Source organism: Aulonocara sp. 'chitande type north' Nkhata Bay, linkage group LG13 (genome assembly GCF_057382095.1).
Source record: "Aulonocara sp. 'chitande type north' Nkhata Bay isolate Kocher_YH1m ecotype deep benthic linkage group LG13, A_spYH_male_GT1.1, whole genome shotgun sequence".
Taxonomy (NCBI): domain Eukaryota; kingdom Metazoa; phylum Chordata; class Actinopteri; order Cichliformes; family Cichlidae; genus Aulonocara; species Aulonocara sp. 'chitande type north' Nkhata Bay.
Window position 1 is genome coordinate 25,841,027 of NC_141356.1, and position 16,021 is coordinate 25,857,047.

At 42.7% G+C, this 16,021-nt stretch overlaps 1 protein-coding gene across 6 annotated transcripts in view; it reads right to left on the minus strand.

Annotated features, from left to right (window-relative positions):
* mark1 (MAP/microtubule affinity-regulating kinase 1) overlaps positions 1-6,449 on the minus strand; it is a 36,072-nt gene extending 29,623 nt beyond the window's left edge. For 4 of the 6 annotated variants that reach the window (XM_086259454.1, XM_086259452.1, XM_086259453.1 and 1 more), the window contains exons 1-2: positions 6,107-6,449; positions 3,378-3,578 (exon numbers count right to left, since the gene is read on the minus strand). In XM_086259454.1, the coding sequence (XP_086115580.1) occupies positions 3,378-3,578; positions 6,107-6,157 (252 nt within the window). In that variant the 5' untranslated portion in view covers positions 6,158-6,449. The remainder of the gene's footprint in view (positions 1-3,377; positions 3,579-6,106) is intronic. The other 2 variants (XM_086259455.1, XM_086259456.1) reach the window with 1 other exon arrangement.
* Between the last annotated feature and the right edge of the window lie 9,572 nt (positions 6,450-16,021).

Below are 16,021 nucleotides of genomic sequence, written 5' to 3' on the forward strand. Positions count from 1 at the left end.
TCATCTGTGCTGCCTTTTCCTTTGTGATGGTCAATTTATGCACACAGGAAACACACAGAAAGAAACGGAGGGTTAAAGCTGAGATGGGTTTACACGTAAAATGTGGTTAAAGAAAACGAAGCAAAGAAGAAAGTCAAACTACACTTTTTAACATTTTAAATTGAGCACTTTATTTAAAGACATTTGAATTCAAAAGTTATTTTACTTGAAACGAGAAAATGACATTCTGTCATTATTATATTATTAGACTGCACGCCAGTTCATTAAAAAAAAAAAAGAATAATAAACATTGTTGAAATAATGTTGAACGTTTTTAAGCTACTTAAAAATAAAACGTACTGGACTGTAATGTTTGTTTGAGGGAGTTTTAACTGGACCTCCTTAAATTTTAATTAAATACCCCTGATATAGAAAAGTCATGACATTATAGGACTACGTCTTAATTTCAGTTAAGTTTACAAATAATGTTGTCCGCTGAGTAAGTTCATAGGGGCGTATGGTAGAGGCAAATGTTACCATTAGTATAGCTCAGCATGCGTGTGAATTGACGTGCGTGTTCGTTTGGGCAGACAGAGGACACTCTGTCACGTGGAAGTGAGTCTGTGCAACCTCCTTTTTGGTTCACAGGACCTTTTGTTGTTTTTCTACACAGTTAAACCTCTGTTTATCACATCTGGAAAATCTATGTCAGTAAGTGTCTTTCTAGGTTCCTGCTACGATAACATTCGTTTTAGTGGGTCATGTTCTTTCCACCTGTTTTCTCCCTTACTCTGATCCATGTCTTTGCATTCTGATGAGCCAGCAAAGGCTCTCAGGCACACAAAGTGGCGCCTGACCTTCTCGGCAAACAGTGGGTAGCACACTCAATGTGTCTGTTTTACACTTGCATTAAAGGACACAGAACAGATCAAACTGTTACCGGTTAGACCTGAGAGAATATTTATTCCCTGGGCACTCAATACCGATATGACCTGATGCTTTTTAAAACTCAGAGGATTAAAAGATGCAAGTGGCTAAGACAGACATGAGAAGGACCGCCGAGGTGGATCGGGGCTGTCAGTGAGCCCTGCGGGTCCTACTGAGTGAAAGACAGTGAGCAGATCGCAGGTCATCGTTTTCTCCTTAGAGAAACAGGAGCTTTAATTACAACACATCAAAGCAGGGCATCTATCACTCTGACAAGGCAGCAGTGTATGACTGAGTGGGTGAAAGGGAGCGAGAGGTTGTCCTCACTGGGAAAGCTAACATGGTCAAGTACAACATTGTCATGACAGGAGATAATTCGTTCATCTGACAGCCAGAACACGGCCGAAAACTGGGTCTGACTGCAAGTAGATCAATGCCTTATCAACTAATTCATGTATAATCATTTTGAGTTGATAAATAAATAGCGATACCATCATTCTGTCACGTTGTGGTTTCTATGCGGCGAGGCATAACTTGAAAAAGATGCAAATAATTCAGCCGTGAAGCTGAAATATTTTTCTTTTAAGTGAGCCTTCTTGCATTGTTACCAGAACTGAAACTATAAATGAAAAGGTCACTCAGAGTATTTAGTACAGTATGGCTTTGTTGGTTTCCTGTGAGGGTGAATTAAATATATTCATGTTTTAAATAGGTCGAATAAAACAAGAACACTCCTAAATAGGGATCTGAACTTAAATCAACCAACAATGAAAGAAAACTGCAGTCTTAATTGTTAACATGGAGCAATGAAAGAGTCGGCCACAGAGGGCCACAGAGTTTCTTAATCTTTGAATTCAGGTGTTTTCCCATCGCCGCAGGTGCCTTTACAAGCATTTATGAAAGAATGGGTTGTTCCAAAGAGCTCACTGAATTTGATCGTAATATTGTAATAGGATACCACTGTTGGAACAAGTCAGTTCATGAACCTTCTTACCTCCAAGATATTCAACATTTAACTCAGAGTGGTACTATTGCAAGGGGTTGAGGAACCGCTCATTTAAAGTTACAGAGCGTGGTTGCCGAGTGCTGATGCACATGGTGTGTAAAAGTTACCAAAGATTTGCTGACTCGGTGACTGCAGAGCTTCAAACCCCCTGTGACATTAATATCAGCACAAACAGTTTGTGCCAGGAGCTAACGCTGACTCCTTAATCCTAACTTTTGATTTTGTTCAACATTTTTTATGCACAAACTTTAAAAGTGTTAGAGGGGGTCGAGTTTGGTGGCTTCTAGATCATGTTTCTGCATTTTGCAGATAGGTTGGGTTCGTCATACAACGACCTCCAGCTTGCCCTGGGTTCCAAGTTATAGTTCAAGTGTAAGACCATGAGTCACAGTCAGAAAAGGGTGCCCACTCTAGATTGGGAATGAGTTGCTGGCCAAAAGTGGAGGATTTTAAGTATCTTGGGGGGGTCTTGTTCAATAATAAGGGTGAGCAGAGCGGGAGATTAACAGGTGTTGGTACTGTGCCCACTTGGATGTGCACGCTATACTGGTGTGTCATGTTGAAGAGAGAGCTGAATGTGAAAGTGGAGCCGTTGATCTACGTTCCTGCCTTCACCTGTGGGAACAAGCTCTGGGTGGTGATGGAACAAATGAGACTGTGAATAGAAGTGAAATGGGCCTCCTCCATGAAGGGTGGCTGGGCTCACCTTAGAGACAGGGTGAGGAGCTCGGTCATTTGGAAGGAACTCAAAGTACAGTTGCTCTGAGAAAAAAGCAGCGGGTTGAAGCTTCAGGCTTCTGACCAGGATGGGCATATCCTACTGGGAGGATTCCCTGGTGCAGTTTCAGGACGTGCTGGAGAGATTACACATTTTGGCTGACTTGGGAACACCTTGGTGTCCCCCCAGAACAGCTGGAGGAGGTGGCCTGAGAGAGGGAAGTCTGAGTGTCCCTGATTAGACTGCAGCTCAAATGACCCAGCAGTAGCAATTTGTGTTAAATAACTAATAATATTATTACTCATTTTATTCCAGCTTAGCATCTGTTTATTGTTGTGGTAGTTTGTCCTTTTTCCGTTCTCACCTTTACCGTTCATGCACCGCAACAAAACAGAAAAAAGGCAGGTGGAGGTCATGATAACAAAAATCTGAGTCGATGACAACTCATGAACTACAAACCTACTGCACAGAGTCTTGCAGAGAAAGAATCACCGACTGAGCTTTTCAGTCAACTTAGTGAGCACAGCTTAGTCACAAACTACTTAAAACAGAGAAGTTGTTGGTGTAGCAGATTTAAAATACCTTAAACTGCTGATCCTTTGCTGTTAGCTGTCCTTTTAGCAAATAATGCACTGCTGCTGATCAATATTCCATATAAATATTGGATCAGTGCATCACTATATTATATAACACAAATAAAACGCACAGTATAAACGTTATAAAGCAAAGATTAAAAATTTGTCGCACCTCTCGTCCAGTCAGGACATGTCGTGCCAGCTTCACTTTGGCAAAATTCCCCTTCCCAATGGTTTTGAGGAGGCGGTAATTGCCAATGTGAGGGTGCTCCTCTGTGGAGGTGAAAGAGTTGCGGCATCGTGGCAGGCTGTGACGACTCGCGGACTTTGTTGGGGGGGCTTGGGGTTCAACAAAGCCGTCCACCGAAGAGTGCTGCAGGGAAAAAAAGTGGAGATCAGCAACATCCTTTGATTTACACAGACACCAATATTATTTAAGTAGTTTTGTGGCACATTTCCAAACTGATCATTTTGCTATACAGGCAAAACATACAGAAGCAATGCAGTACTGTTAAAGCTGAACTTTGAAAGAGTAGCTTTGCCCCAATTCCAGAGTTGGTTTCACAATGAGGATCTATACAGAAGTATTTGGGGGAGAATCAAAATCTCGGTGCTTTAACGCCTTAAACCTAATGACCCTATCATTCACAGTGTAAGAGTCAATATCAGAAGAAACTGAACTTCAGACTGTGTGTCTTTGACAAAACCAGCAAAAAAAGTGTAACACACAGGCACATTTTGTGATAACAATGTTGCTGGTTCCACAGTCAAAACCAATAACAAGCGTCTCTGTGATACAGCATGTGAAGGTGAATTAGGAACAGCTTGCTATAAGTACTATGCTGGCACAGGCTATATGCAGTCTCCTCTGGTCCTCTCCTCTACAACAGCTGCTAATGTCAGTCCAGGTCAGAGATCCCATGATCCTCTGCTCCTGAGCACCACACCCAGCCAGAGAATAAAGCCTTGGTCTGGTTACCCGGGCTCCCCTGCTCCCATTTCACTGGGGAAACGCTACACCCTGCTGTGTGCGCAACACCTCAGCTAGCCTCACTGAGGGAGTGCTATGATGCATGTGTACATTTCACAGCATAAATTTATATTAAATCCTGACAAAGTCAGATGGTTTTGTTTGTAATGCCTCTTTTAGATCAGAGAAATGTGCATGTGTTGTTTTTGCAGCGGGTAAATGCCACACTAGTGCCTTTCAAGTCAATTTTAGATCGCACCTGTAATGAGGCCAGTTTGACCTTCAGCCACACAACTGTGTACACACACACACACACACACACACACACTTGGCTTAGGTTCTCTAAATCAGCAGTGGAATATTTGGACAGGCAAATGACTCTGGGCTCTTGTGATTGATTAATGCACAAAATTTGTTTCACTTGTCCATCCATTGATCCCAGACACTGAGATGATGTCTTCAGGGGGGCAAACATGAGGCATAACACACCTGTGCACATACACACACACACATTAATAAAAAAAAGATGAAGAAGAAAGCCAGAAGAGAGCTACTTCTGTTTTGCTGCACTTAAAGCCACTTGTCTTTCTGAGTAATAAGCTGTTATGCAATGCAGTTCAGCTGCAAGTGGGCCCTGGGGCTGCGTGCTGGAGTCGAACAGAGGGAGCCTGGGCTGGCTGGCTACTGCCAGTGATGCTGAGGCAGTGCTTTAATAGCCACCCAGAAGTCTGTGTCTGTGTCTGAGAGTGCAGCATTAGACAGACAGTTACATTAGCACTCCTATGAGCTGATGCATTACTGAACACTGGCACATCATTGTTCAGTAATGTATCGGACAATGAGAGCAAGAGAGGACCGATGTCTTCATGTAAAAGTTAACAATAGGGTTTGTTAAGTTATGCAACTTTGCTGAAGAGGAAATGCATTTTCTCACTTGAATTTTAACCACCTCAACATGACAACCCGGGCAAACACGTGCTCAGAAATATAGAGGCAAAATAAAAGCCCTCTCTGTAAGTCTATGAATAGGTCAACCATTAAAAAAAACAAAAAAGACTGCCTGCAGCCTTAAAGGAGGCTTCTGTTTCCAGGAAAGAAAGAAAAAAATCAGACGAACCCAGATATGTCACAGCCTGTCAGCACACTCACACACAGACACACACACAGAGGAGCAGCCCTCATCTGTTCTGATCTCTGAAGAGCTACATTATTGTGGATGTGCGCGCCATAATTGGGAGTGGGTGGTCGTTCATAAACATTCCTCCACACGGCGCATGAGAAATCTCCTGTGATTAATTCAAGTCGTTCTTCGCCCTGTTGTCTGCGTGTTGGTTCGCTGAACAACAACACGCTGCCTCCTCCTCAGCAGCACCGAGCGTGCTCCTACAGCAGGGCCCGATAGGTTATGGATGTTACATTGCGATGCTACCGAGCCTTGCAATTGAAAAGTAGGGCAACATCCCCCCCTCTCACACACACACACACCCTATATATTGACGTCGTGGACTAGAAAATACCCCCCCCCCAGCTGCACGAGTGGAGCAACACCATTTTCTCACAGGCCACACAGACACCTCATTCTCAGTGTTAACATTCAAGCCTCGCTTGTGCCATTAAAAGCGGCATAATACTGACGCAGTGCGTTGTTCAGGGTAGCCTTGTTGTGTAGAGAGAGCGATGCAGTCACAGCCGGGCCGCACTTTTATTCTAAGCTATTTCTACGCTCCATGCTTTCATTCCCATCAGAAGGGAGGGGGGGTGAAAAAAAGCTGCTGTGCTCATTGGTCGAGTCACTCTGCAACACTGTAGCCTCACGAAGAGCTGCCATTAACCTGCACCGGCCAGTGCGCAAAATAACCACATCCCCGGGTCGTTACCACTCCGTCCCCACGCCCGGTATCGCTCAGGTGTCTCCGGACAGCTGCACTTACGTTCTCGGTGTCACGCTCGTTCACTGTGGGCAATGGCGTTCTGGTCGACATCTTGTGTGCTTCATAGGCCGCTCAGCGATGCGGCGGGCTGGGTAGAGCAAAAGCAGACACGGCGCGGTCCGTGAGGGAGAGCGGCGCCTCTGTTCTTCTCTACATCCCCTGTGAACACCGCAAATAGCGGCCCTTTTACCGCAGCATAGCGCACACAGGGCCCCGCCGGCACGCCAGATTTTCTTATCGGCTTTGTACACTTCCCTTCAGGTAGGCTAGTGGCAGACAGAAAAGGAGGAAAGAGAGAGACTGGGAGAGGGAGCGAGCGGGAGGGAGAGAGAGAGCGAGAGAGAGAGAGAGGGGGGCAGGCCAGGAAGATGCGTCGGTAGCGGACGGGTCTGCGCAGCTCATCTCAAACCTCCCACCAGGAAGGATGATGGGATCTCTCGCCCTCTCTCTCTCTCTCGTGCACATACACTCTCTTTGTCTGCTCCAGAGCTCATCATTCAAGTCACCAGAAAGCAGTTAAGGGCACAGTTGGAACAGTCACCGGCAGATTTAGACCAAATCCAGCTACAGGGAGTGTGCTGCCTGCCAAACAGGTCTACACTGCTACTGAACAATGCCCTAAAACCTGACAGTGGCTGTACAGACGTATTTTATCACGCAGTATCGTAGAGATGTTGAGGTAGACTCACTAAATAAGTGGCTCAAATGTGGCTGGAACAATATAAATTAAATGGCTTATTTCTGTTATTTTATGCTATGGGTTTTAATTTAGTGCTTACTCCATGATGGGTTTGAAGAAGACAATGAGTTGGAGAGGCCTAGTTTAGGGATAACGCCCGTGTCACGGTATGAACTGGGCAGACTTTGCCATCTGTCGGAGAGTTACAGCACTGCACCCGTCATTGTTCTACTTAATCCTAAAATTGCAACAGCTATTTTTTATTTTAATTTTTTTTTTTTTGAGTGATCAGAGAGCAAATATATGAACAACCTTTAGATTCCTAGAGACATATTTTGAATTTTTCATGCTTTTACCTTTTTTTTGTTTGTTTTTTAGGGGTGTGGTTGTGACAGTGCGCACGCAGATGTGCGTGCGGAGTTCTTCCACTAGGGGTCATTATACGCCTGCAGTATCCTTCATATTTCCTTCGTGCAGCCCCAAACAAACGCCATGCCGTTGCTCGTTGATTTGCTTTCATCCTCCGAGTACATTAACATGTCATAATGTGATTGGGGAATAAGCAGGGCGGCAGGCGTTAAAGTCCATTAATGAGTCTCTTGTATGAGATGTCGTGGCTTCTTTGTCTCTGCAGTAATATTGTGGAATTCAGGCAGACAATCGCATCTCACTGGATGTTACACGATTGATGATTTGTCTCACACAGTGTGTCACAATAACTGATGGATACAGAACATGAAAGCCGTCGAGAACATTAAGCCTGTTTTGGAGGTTTTGAGGAATCTGTAGGTTGTTAGTTTTAGTGTTTGCCACTTCCATAACAGTTCAAAACGCCTTCCTCTGTAGTCACATTAGAATGTTCAGATAAATGTCACTGAAACATGCTTTGCCTTTAATATATTTATGTATGTGTTTTGTTAGCAGTATCCAAATAATATGCAAAGAGATAAGGCGGTTCAGTGTAACCAAATGGGTCTAACACAGAATCTTGGCATGTAGATGGGCATTTTTGGAATTCTGCATCTTATCCCAGCATGGATCCAATCCCAGCATAGCAGATCTTATCCCCTCTGAGCCTTAACAACTTGGACCAGCTCAATTATTTCAGCCGAACACATCCTCTTACTACTGATAGTGAGATTTTTGGCAGGGTTATTCTGGGATCTATTTTAGATACAATTATTGAATTTTATTTGTGTTGAATTCAATTTGTATTTATGTTCATCAGAATGACTGAACAGTTCCCCTGGAGAGTTTAAACAGGAAAACACCCAAACCGATAATAATTCATGGTTTTCTTTTTGATCTGAGCTCCAAAGTGTTTTTCTTCTCTGCGCTGAAACATCCTGGGAGCACGCTCCGTTCCTGCCTGGGATTTGCATTCTACCTGAGTTGCACTCCTGAGGAATGTAATGGGCACTGACACCGGTTTAATGAGTGCATGTACACCCAAGGCCAAATGCAATTACATGCTCTCACAGGCAACTATCAAAAAAGAGGCAGCTGTTAACAGCCATTCATCGCGGATGGTCATGCAGCTAACTGTATTTGCAGGACAGGGGGTGAGAGGAAAGAGTAGGAAGACAGAGAAAGAGGGGGAGAGAGGCTAAACTCATTATAAGAGCGATAGTGGAATAGCATCTGTCATCACTGGCAGTTTACCATATCTCCTTTTCCCTGACTCAGTCTCACCAGTGAGAGTCAAGCCATGCAGCCTCTCCAGTCAGTAAAAATGTTTGCCACACATCCTGCAGAAGTGTGGGAAATAACAGGAACTGCTTTTCAAAAAAGAAGATGTTTTATAAAGTTTTGCATGCGCCCCAGTATGTGCCTCTCATGCACTGCTATTATGTGATGTAAAAAAAAAATCAACAGCATTTTTTTTTTAATCCTTAAAGGCCTTCCAAATATCTAGGTTATTGAAACTGGTAGACTTGACACGGTTCAACCTGTGTCAGGTCTTGTCCTGTGTCAACAACAAGAGGTTTTAAACTTTTTTTCCTTCAGTATATGCAGTTCTATTCCCCAAGATTTTCATGTGTAACACAGTTATATATTACTGCTTCTATAGGAATTAAGAGAATAAGTAGGAGTCATATCCTGCTCACCAAATGCACTTGATTAATTGATCATCAGCAAGTGTGACTGTGTCCACAAAAGCAAAAGTTTTGGCAGTTTGCTGGTCCAGAGCATTCAAGTGTGTGTAAACACAATGCCACATTCTTACCAGGAATGGACATCCCAGGAAATTCTCCTCAAGGTCAGAGTGTGCAACAATTCAAGCAACTGCAAAAAACCCAAGAGCTACATTTTAGACTCTACAGACCTCGGCTAGCATGTTAAATGTTAACAAGTCGACAAATACTGAACAAGTATGGGTTGTTTGGAAAAGCTGTCAAGAGAAAGCCTCTTCTTTCTAAAAGGAAAATAGCAGCATAGCTTATGTTTGCAAATTTGCATCTGAACAAACTATAAGATGTCTTTGGACAGACGAGACCAAAGTGGAGATGTTTGACCATAATGCACAACGCCACTGCTGGTGAAAACCGAAAATGGCATATGAGTTATAAAGCACCTGCCCACCTTGCAGTCACTGAGTCGACTGTGAACTTCTCTGTATTGTAAGTGTGAGGCCATCTGTCTAACAGCTTGGCCAAAACTGGCTGAGGCAACAGGACAATGATCTCAAGCATAAGAACAAATCTACAAGATAATGTTTAGAATCAATGTGCTGCGGTGACCCGAAGTCCTCAGCTCAACTGAAATGCTTAAAAGAGCCGTGCATAACAAATGCCTGCAAACCTCAATGAACTGAAGCAATGTTGTAAAGAAGAGTGAGCCAAAATTCCTCCACAATGTGGAGGAATTTTGGCTCACTCTTTATCTATTTGAAAGCCATACAGAAAACAGTTTACTTCAAGTTACTCTTGCTAAAGGTGGTTCTACAAGCTACTGAATCATGCGGTGTAAGTTTTTCACAGGAATGCATAGAGTCCTGTAAAAACTTTACATAATAACTTTATCTTCTAAATTGCTTTTCTCCCAGTGTGTGCTCTACAGTAGCTCTAATCACTGCGTTTACCTAAAACACGCAAACGTATTACAAATGAAAAAAAGTGATCTGCAGACATTCCTGCTTTAAAACCTGTTAACTGCACACCTTACAAGGCAGAGCTTGCACTCCTGCTGTCTGCTCTGACAAGTCAATAAAACCCACTGGTATGCTGAACATTTTTGGAAGGCAACAAAGATATGGGGCTGCAGTGGAATTTGATCAGGCAGGGATCCATCCTTCTGTTCATTACAGAGATTTCCAGCAGTAACACACCCTCCAGGTGAGTACACCTCGACCTGAGGAAAAGTATTACTGACTGGCACACCAAGAGCTCATGCCCACCCTTGGCCTACCCTCACCTGCCTGTCTTTGTGGCTGTCACACAAGCATGTGTTCACGCCCTGGGAAGGCTGGCAGGGAAGTAGAAATTATGAAAACAGTTGAAAATCCAGGGCAGATGTCAAGCAACACAGTAGGATGGATGAAATTGGGTGTGAGTGCAAGCTCAAGACAAATATGCAAAGTTGTGAATTTTCACAATCATGGTGAGCAGTTTTCTATAAATTTTCCTGCAGGTCTGTTTTACAGGCTCATTCGTACAGTTATACTTTAGATAATTACACTGCTCAGGTTAGTGTAAATAATAATATGTGGTCACCAGTCTACATCACTAGCCACTTTATTAAGTATACCTGTTCAACTGCTCCATGTTGAACAGGTGTACCTAATATTCAGCCAATCACATGGCAGCAGCTCCATGCATTTCACCACGTAGACATGGACAGATAACCTGGTTAAGTTCAAACTGAGCATCAAAAGGGGGGAGAAAGGTGATTTAAGTCACTTTGGTTGTTGCTGGTCTGACTGTTTCAGAAAAAGAGAATTTTTCTGGGTGCCTTGTTGATTCCAGTGGTCAGAGGAAAATGGCCAGACTGTTTTGAGCTGATAGGAAAGCTGAAAGTGATGCAGAAAAGCAACATGTTGAACCGTAAGCAGATGAGCCACAGCAGCAGAAGACCAAACTGGGTGCCACTCCTGGTTGCTAAGAACAAGAAATCGAGGCATAAACAACATGAAAGCATGGATCCATCGTGCTTTTTGTCTAAAGTTCAGACTGTTGGTGTTGTTGTAATTGTGTGATATATATTTTCTAGGAACACTTTGGGCTCCTTAGTACCAATAGAGTATCATTTAAACACCACAGCCTTCCTGAGTATTTTTGCTGATCATGCCCATCCATTTATGATCACATCTTCTGATGGTTGCTTCGAGAATGATAATGTGCTATGTCACAAAGCTCAAATCATCTCAAACTGGTTTCTTGAGCATGGCAGTGTGTTTGCTGTACTTAAATGACTTCGGTAGTCATCAGATGTTAGTGCAGTAGAGCACCTTTGGGATGTGGTGGAACAGGGTATTTAAATGTGGATGTGCAGCCTACAAATCTGCAGCAACTGTGTGATGCTATCATGTCAGTATGGACCAAAATCTCTGAGGAATGTTTCCAGCATTTTGTTGAATCAGCACCACAAAGAATTAAGGCAGTTCTGAAGACAAAAAGTGGGACCAACCCAGTACTAGCAAGGCATACCTAATGAAGTGGGTGTTAATGTGCTGTTTATTGTGATAGAGATAGGTGTAAAATGATGTGCTGTCCTAAAGATTGCAACAGCACTTACTGGAAAATGAAAGACGTGCCAATCAAGGATAGTCTGCACATGCCCACACCAGAGGTGTGGACTCGAGTCACATGACTTGGACTCGAGTCAGACTCGAGTCATTAATTTTATGACTTTAGACTTGACTTGAAAAAATGTTCTAAGACTTGTGACTTGACTTGGACTTTTACACCAATGACTTGGGACTTGAATTGGACTTGAACCGGTTTACTTGAAAAGACTTGATATTTTACCCCAAATATAAAATTTAACATGCATATTATATAGAGATTGAAAATGTGACGTCATTCACGGGTAGAACCGCAAAGGATTCTGGGAACTCGTGGCAAGCGGTACTAGCGCACGCAGGCTTTCAATTAAAATCAGTTATACAGCGATAAAAAGAAACACAAAAATGTCAAGAAGCTGTTGTATTATTAACTGCAATAGCCGGTCGCATGACAGCCACGGGAAGCCGACGAGTAAAGAGATCGGTTGTTATCGGATTACGTCATTGAAGAGAAATTGTTCGAGCCATGTTTCCGAAGTAACAAAGAGGCGACTGGATCGCAGCCATTCAAAGACCAAATATAACGTCCCAGAACACTCCAGCTCACAGGTTAGTCTGCTCCAAGCATTTACACAAAGGTCAGTCTGCTGTTGTAGTTAATGCGTCATTTTTCTTAACATAATTGGTGATATAGGTTACAAGCAAGTCTGGCGCTGAACAGAAATTGTCGCGCTATGCTCCTTTGTTTATTGTGCATAAATAGTGAATTGTCCTGACACAATATTGCGTTTCGCTTCTGTTATTATGGTACATTGACAAAAACATATACTTTTATTCACAGGATAAAACAGGTTTTTTGTATCACTAATTGCCCAGTACGATTACAGCATACAGTATTATTGTCACTGCTACATTTCTGTGATGGGTACCAGAAATTATTTCCACTACTACCCATCCCACTACTACCCACTACTACTACTACCCATCCGTCGGTAAACTGTACCTGGGCTTGTTGCAGTGACCTGAAGTTACTAAACTTCATGATCGTATGCGCTCACTCCAAGAACCGTATGATTATAAATATGCATATAAATATGCTAAGATGAGATAGCTGACTTCATCTAACTAGCAAATGTTGTCCAGGCTACGTTGGTGATACAGTTTTTTTTAATGTGTATGATATTTTTGTCATGCGATTTTAAAGCTGGTCCTACAACCGCATCCAAGAATAACATGCAGCTTATCTCAGAACTGTCGGTGAAAATTATTCTTGGAGCTAGGTTTAATTGAGCTGCATTTTAAAGAGGTGCAATTTCACAATTTGTGTATATTTTCTAAGTTCACTATTTTGTCATGTGTTGAGAAAAACACAGATTTTAAAATTACATGGTCTAACATTTACATTTAGCATATAACTGCAACATTATTTTTTCGTTTTTTTTTTTTTTTAAAGTCTGGAAAGGACTTGAAATTCAAAGTTTCAGACTTGTGACTTGACTCGGACTTTTACACCAGTGACTTGAGACTCGACTCTGACTTGCCTGACATTACTTGAGACTTGACTTGAGACTTGAGGATAAAGACTTGAGACTTGCAAAACAATGACTTGGTCCCACCTCTGGCCCACACAGTCTGCAGAAGTCTGTTAAGGCAGTGGAAGTGAAAACACCGGTGTAGATGGAGAACAGGGAGTTTATTTGAGCATTTATACTATACAGAACAAACATCAGGGGAGCTACTCCTTCTCCACAGTGTGGTAAGGGCTGCGGAATGACAAAGTGTACATCTTCCTCCAGAAAACGTCTTCAGTTTCTCCGCACATTCTCAGAAAACATAACAAGTCATATATTTTATTGCAGCATGTCATTTTTCAAATGTTTGTCTCTTAATCTTTCTATTTCCGTGCATGACCTGGTAGCTTTTTTAGCTTTTTCTCTCCTGCCAGCAATTTAAATATGTGTGCTTGGCCAGTGTGCGTGTATACTCAGAGCATTAGCAACATATCAAAACTCCTCCGGATAAAGAAACATTTTCATGAAATTATCTGTGGCCACAAATGATGCATTCCAGGTCCAAGATATTTCCTCTTTTGGCCCAGCAGCTAATGTTAAACACTGTGCCGAGGAGAAATCTAAACTTTTCCCCTGTTATGAACTCGTATTCTAAAAGGTAGTGCCATTTACTGTTACTGTACTTGGGGATAATTATCATCCTTGCATATCATGTTTTCCCTTGTAATTATGTCATAATTCAAAGGCTTCCCTGGTGAGCTAAAAACGGTCAGGTGCGTCATCATATAACAAACTCTTCTCTGAGGACTGGGCCTATTAATTGTCAGGATATAATTACATTCACAACACCCCGAGGGCCCGTTTCATTCAGTCATCTCGGAGTTACTGCTCCAAACTATAATTAGAGAATGTAATCACACAGGTATGGACCTCCAGGATTTATTTTTCAGCCCGACTGAAGGCTTATTGAAACGACATCTGTGGTTGGGTACCAGGCAAGGAGTGTTTATGGCCTGGCACGTTTTCAACAGCCACATGCAGTGGCACTAAGCAGCATACCACACCAGCACAATTTACATAAACAGATATGCACACATTGGATGGGCGGTTCTGCTAATTAGTTTGAGTGTGTACATTCTTGTTGGATGAGTGGTTTCTTGAGTGGCATGCGTCTATATTATATGAATGCCCTTGTGTGGTTGTGCCACTCTCCCGTGGCACCTTTTGCCAGTGTTAACAACTGACCTCATCCTATTATGCGTTTCCAATCTCAAAGCCATCCAATAAACTACTCATTTCTCACCTCTTCATGCACTCGCTTTCACCATCAAAACACCTCTTACCTCTCTCCCTGGCACCCAAAACAGGCCGGGGAGAACATAAAGTGACAGCACCATATGGAGTGACTTTGCGTGATTTCCCAGTAATATGCGATAAATTATTGAGGTTCAACTGCATTTTTTACCGTTGTGAAGCTAGGGAATACCAAAATTTGTGTAGTGCTGCTTCACACACACCATTTGTGCAGTTAGGGGTTTAGTTGTATTTGGTTCTTTATGGCCTCACTAGTGCCATGGCTTCAGTGACTTGGACTGAAATATTTGTTAACGACAGAATACCTGCAAAACAAGAGACGATACAGTCAGCCTAAGCTGTACTTTCTTTTCTTTTTCTTTTAAGGGACATAGAAAAAGTGGCATTCACACAAAGTAAAGTCCTTTTCTAAAGCACTGATTTTAGCAGTTTGTCCATTGATGTCTTTGCTTTTTGGAATTATATTTTAATGAGAAAGTGGATGTATGAATGCAACACTGAGAAATAGATGCATAATTATTAGTGCCTACTAACATGAACATCAGTTCATTAAAATGTTAAAAAAAAAAAAAATGCGCACAGCGCTGTAATTATTTTTTGGATGAAATTTGGTATTGTAACCATAGAGTATGTATAAAAGAAATCTTCATATTTTGAAGCCCCAGTTTTGGCATTTTAAAAAATATTTGTTTATTTATTCCTTTTGGAGCCAATAGTGAGTTTATTTAGGTACTAAATTACCAAAGCAAGCATGGTCAGAAACATAAACTGTACCGATGCAACACATGTCTGCTAATTTATGCTCAGTAACACCAGTAGGTGGCTAGAATCAGTAAAGGTGAATTCTAGCAGACTGACAGAAACTGACTTCAGCAGCCAGTGTCAGCCCACCTGTCATTCAAAACAGCCACATCCCTAGCTTTATGCCACACATATCTATATTAGTTACTATACAACATCACCCACAAAACACTGCTGAGGGGTCCAGTTTAGTCTGATTTAAAAACATCAAGATGGCAGTGACCATGTGGCTGTATCCATCTTTTATATAAAGTCTATATGACTTTATATAAAAAGTCTATAGTCTTCCAGACCATCTCCGAGGCAAGCTTTCCCAGATGAATGTGCCTGATCCCATCTGCCGGTGGATCACTGACTTCCTGACGGACAGGAAGCAGCATGTGAGGCTGGGAAAGAATGTCTCGGACTCCCGGACCATCAGCACCGGCTCCCCTCAGGGCTGTGTTCTTTCTCCCCTGCTCTTCTCCCTGTATACTAACTGCTGCACCTCCACCCACCAGTCTGTCAAGCTAATCAAGTTTGCAGATGACACCACCATTATTGGACTCATCTCGGACGGGGACGAGTCTGCCTACAGGAGGGAGGTTGAACGTTTGGTGTCCTGGTGCAGCCACAACAACCTGGTGCTGAATGCCCAGAAGACAGTGGAGATTATTGTGGACTTCAGGAAGCACACAGCTCCACTCCCCCCCATCATCCTGACTGACACCCCCATCACCTCTGTGGACTCATTCCGCTTCCTGGGTACCACCATCACCCAGGACCTGAAGTGGGAGCCCACCATCACCTCCGTCATTAATAAAGCCCAGCAGAGGATGTACTTCCTGAGGCAGCTGAAGAAATTCAACCTGCCAACACGGACGATGATGCAATTCTACACTGCAATC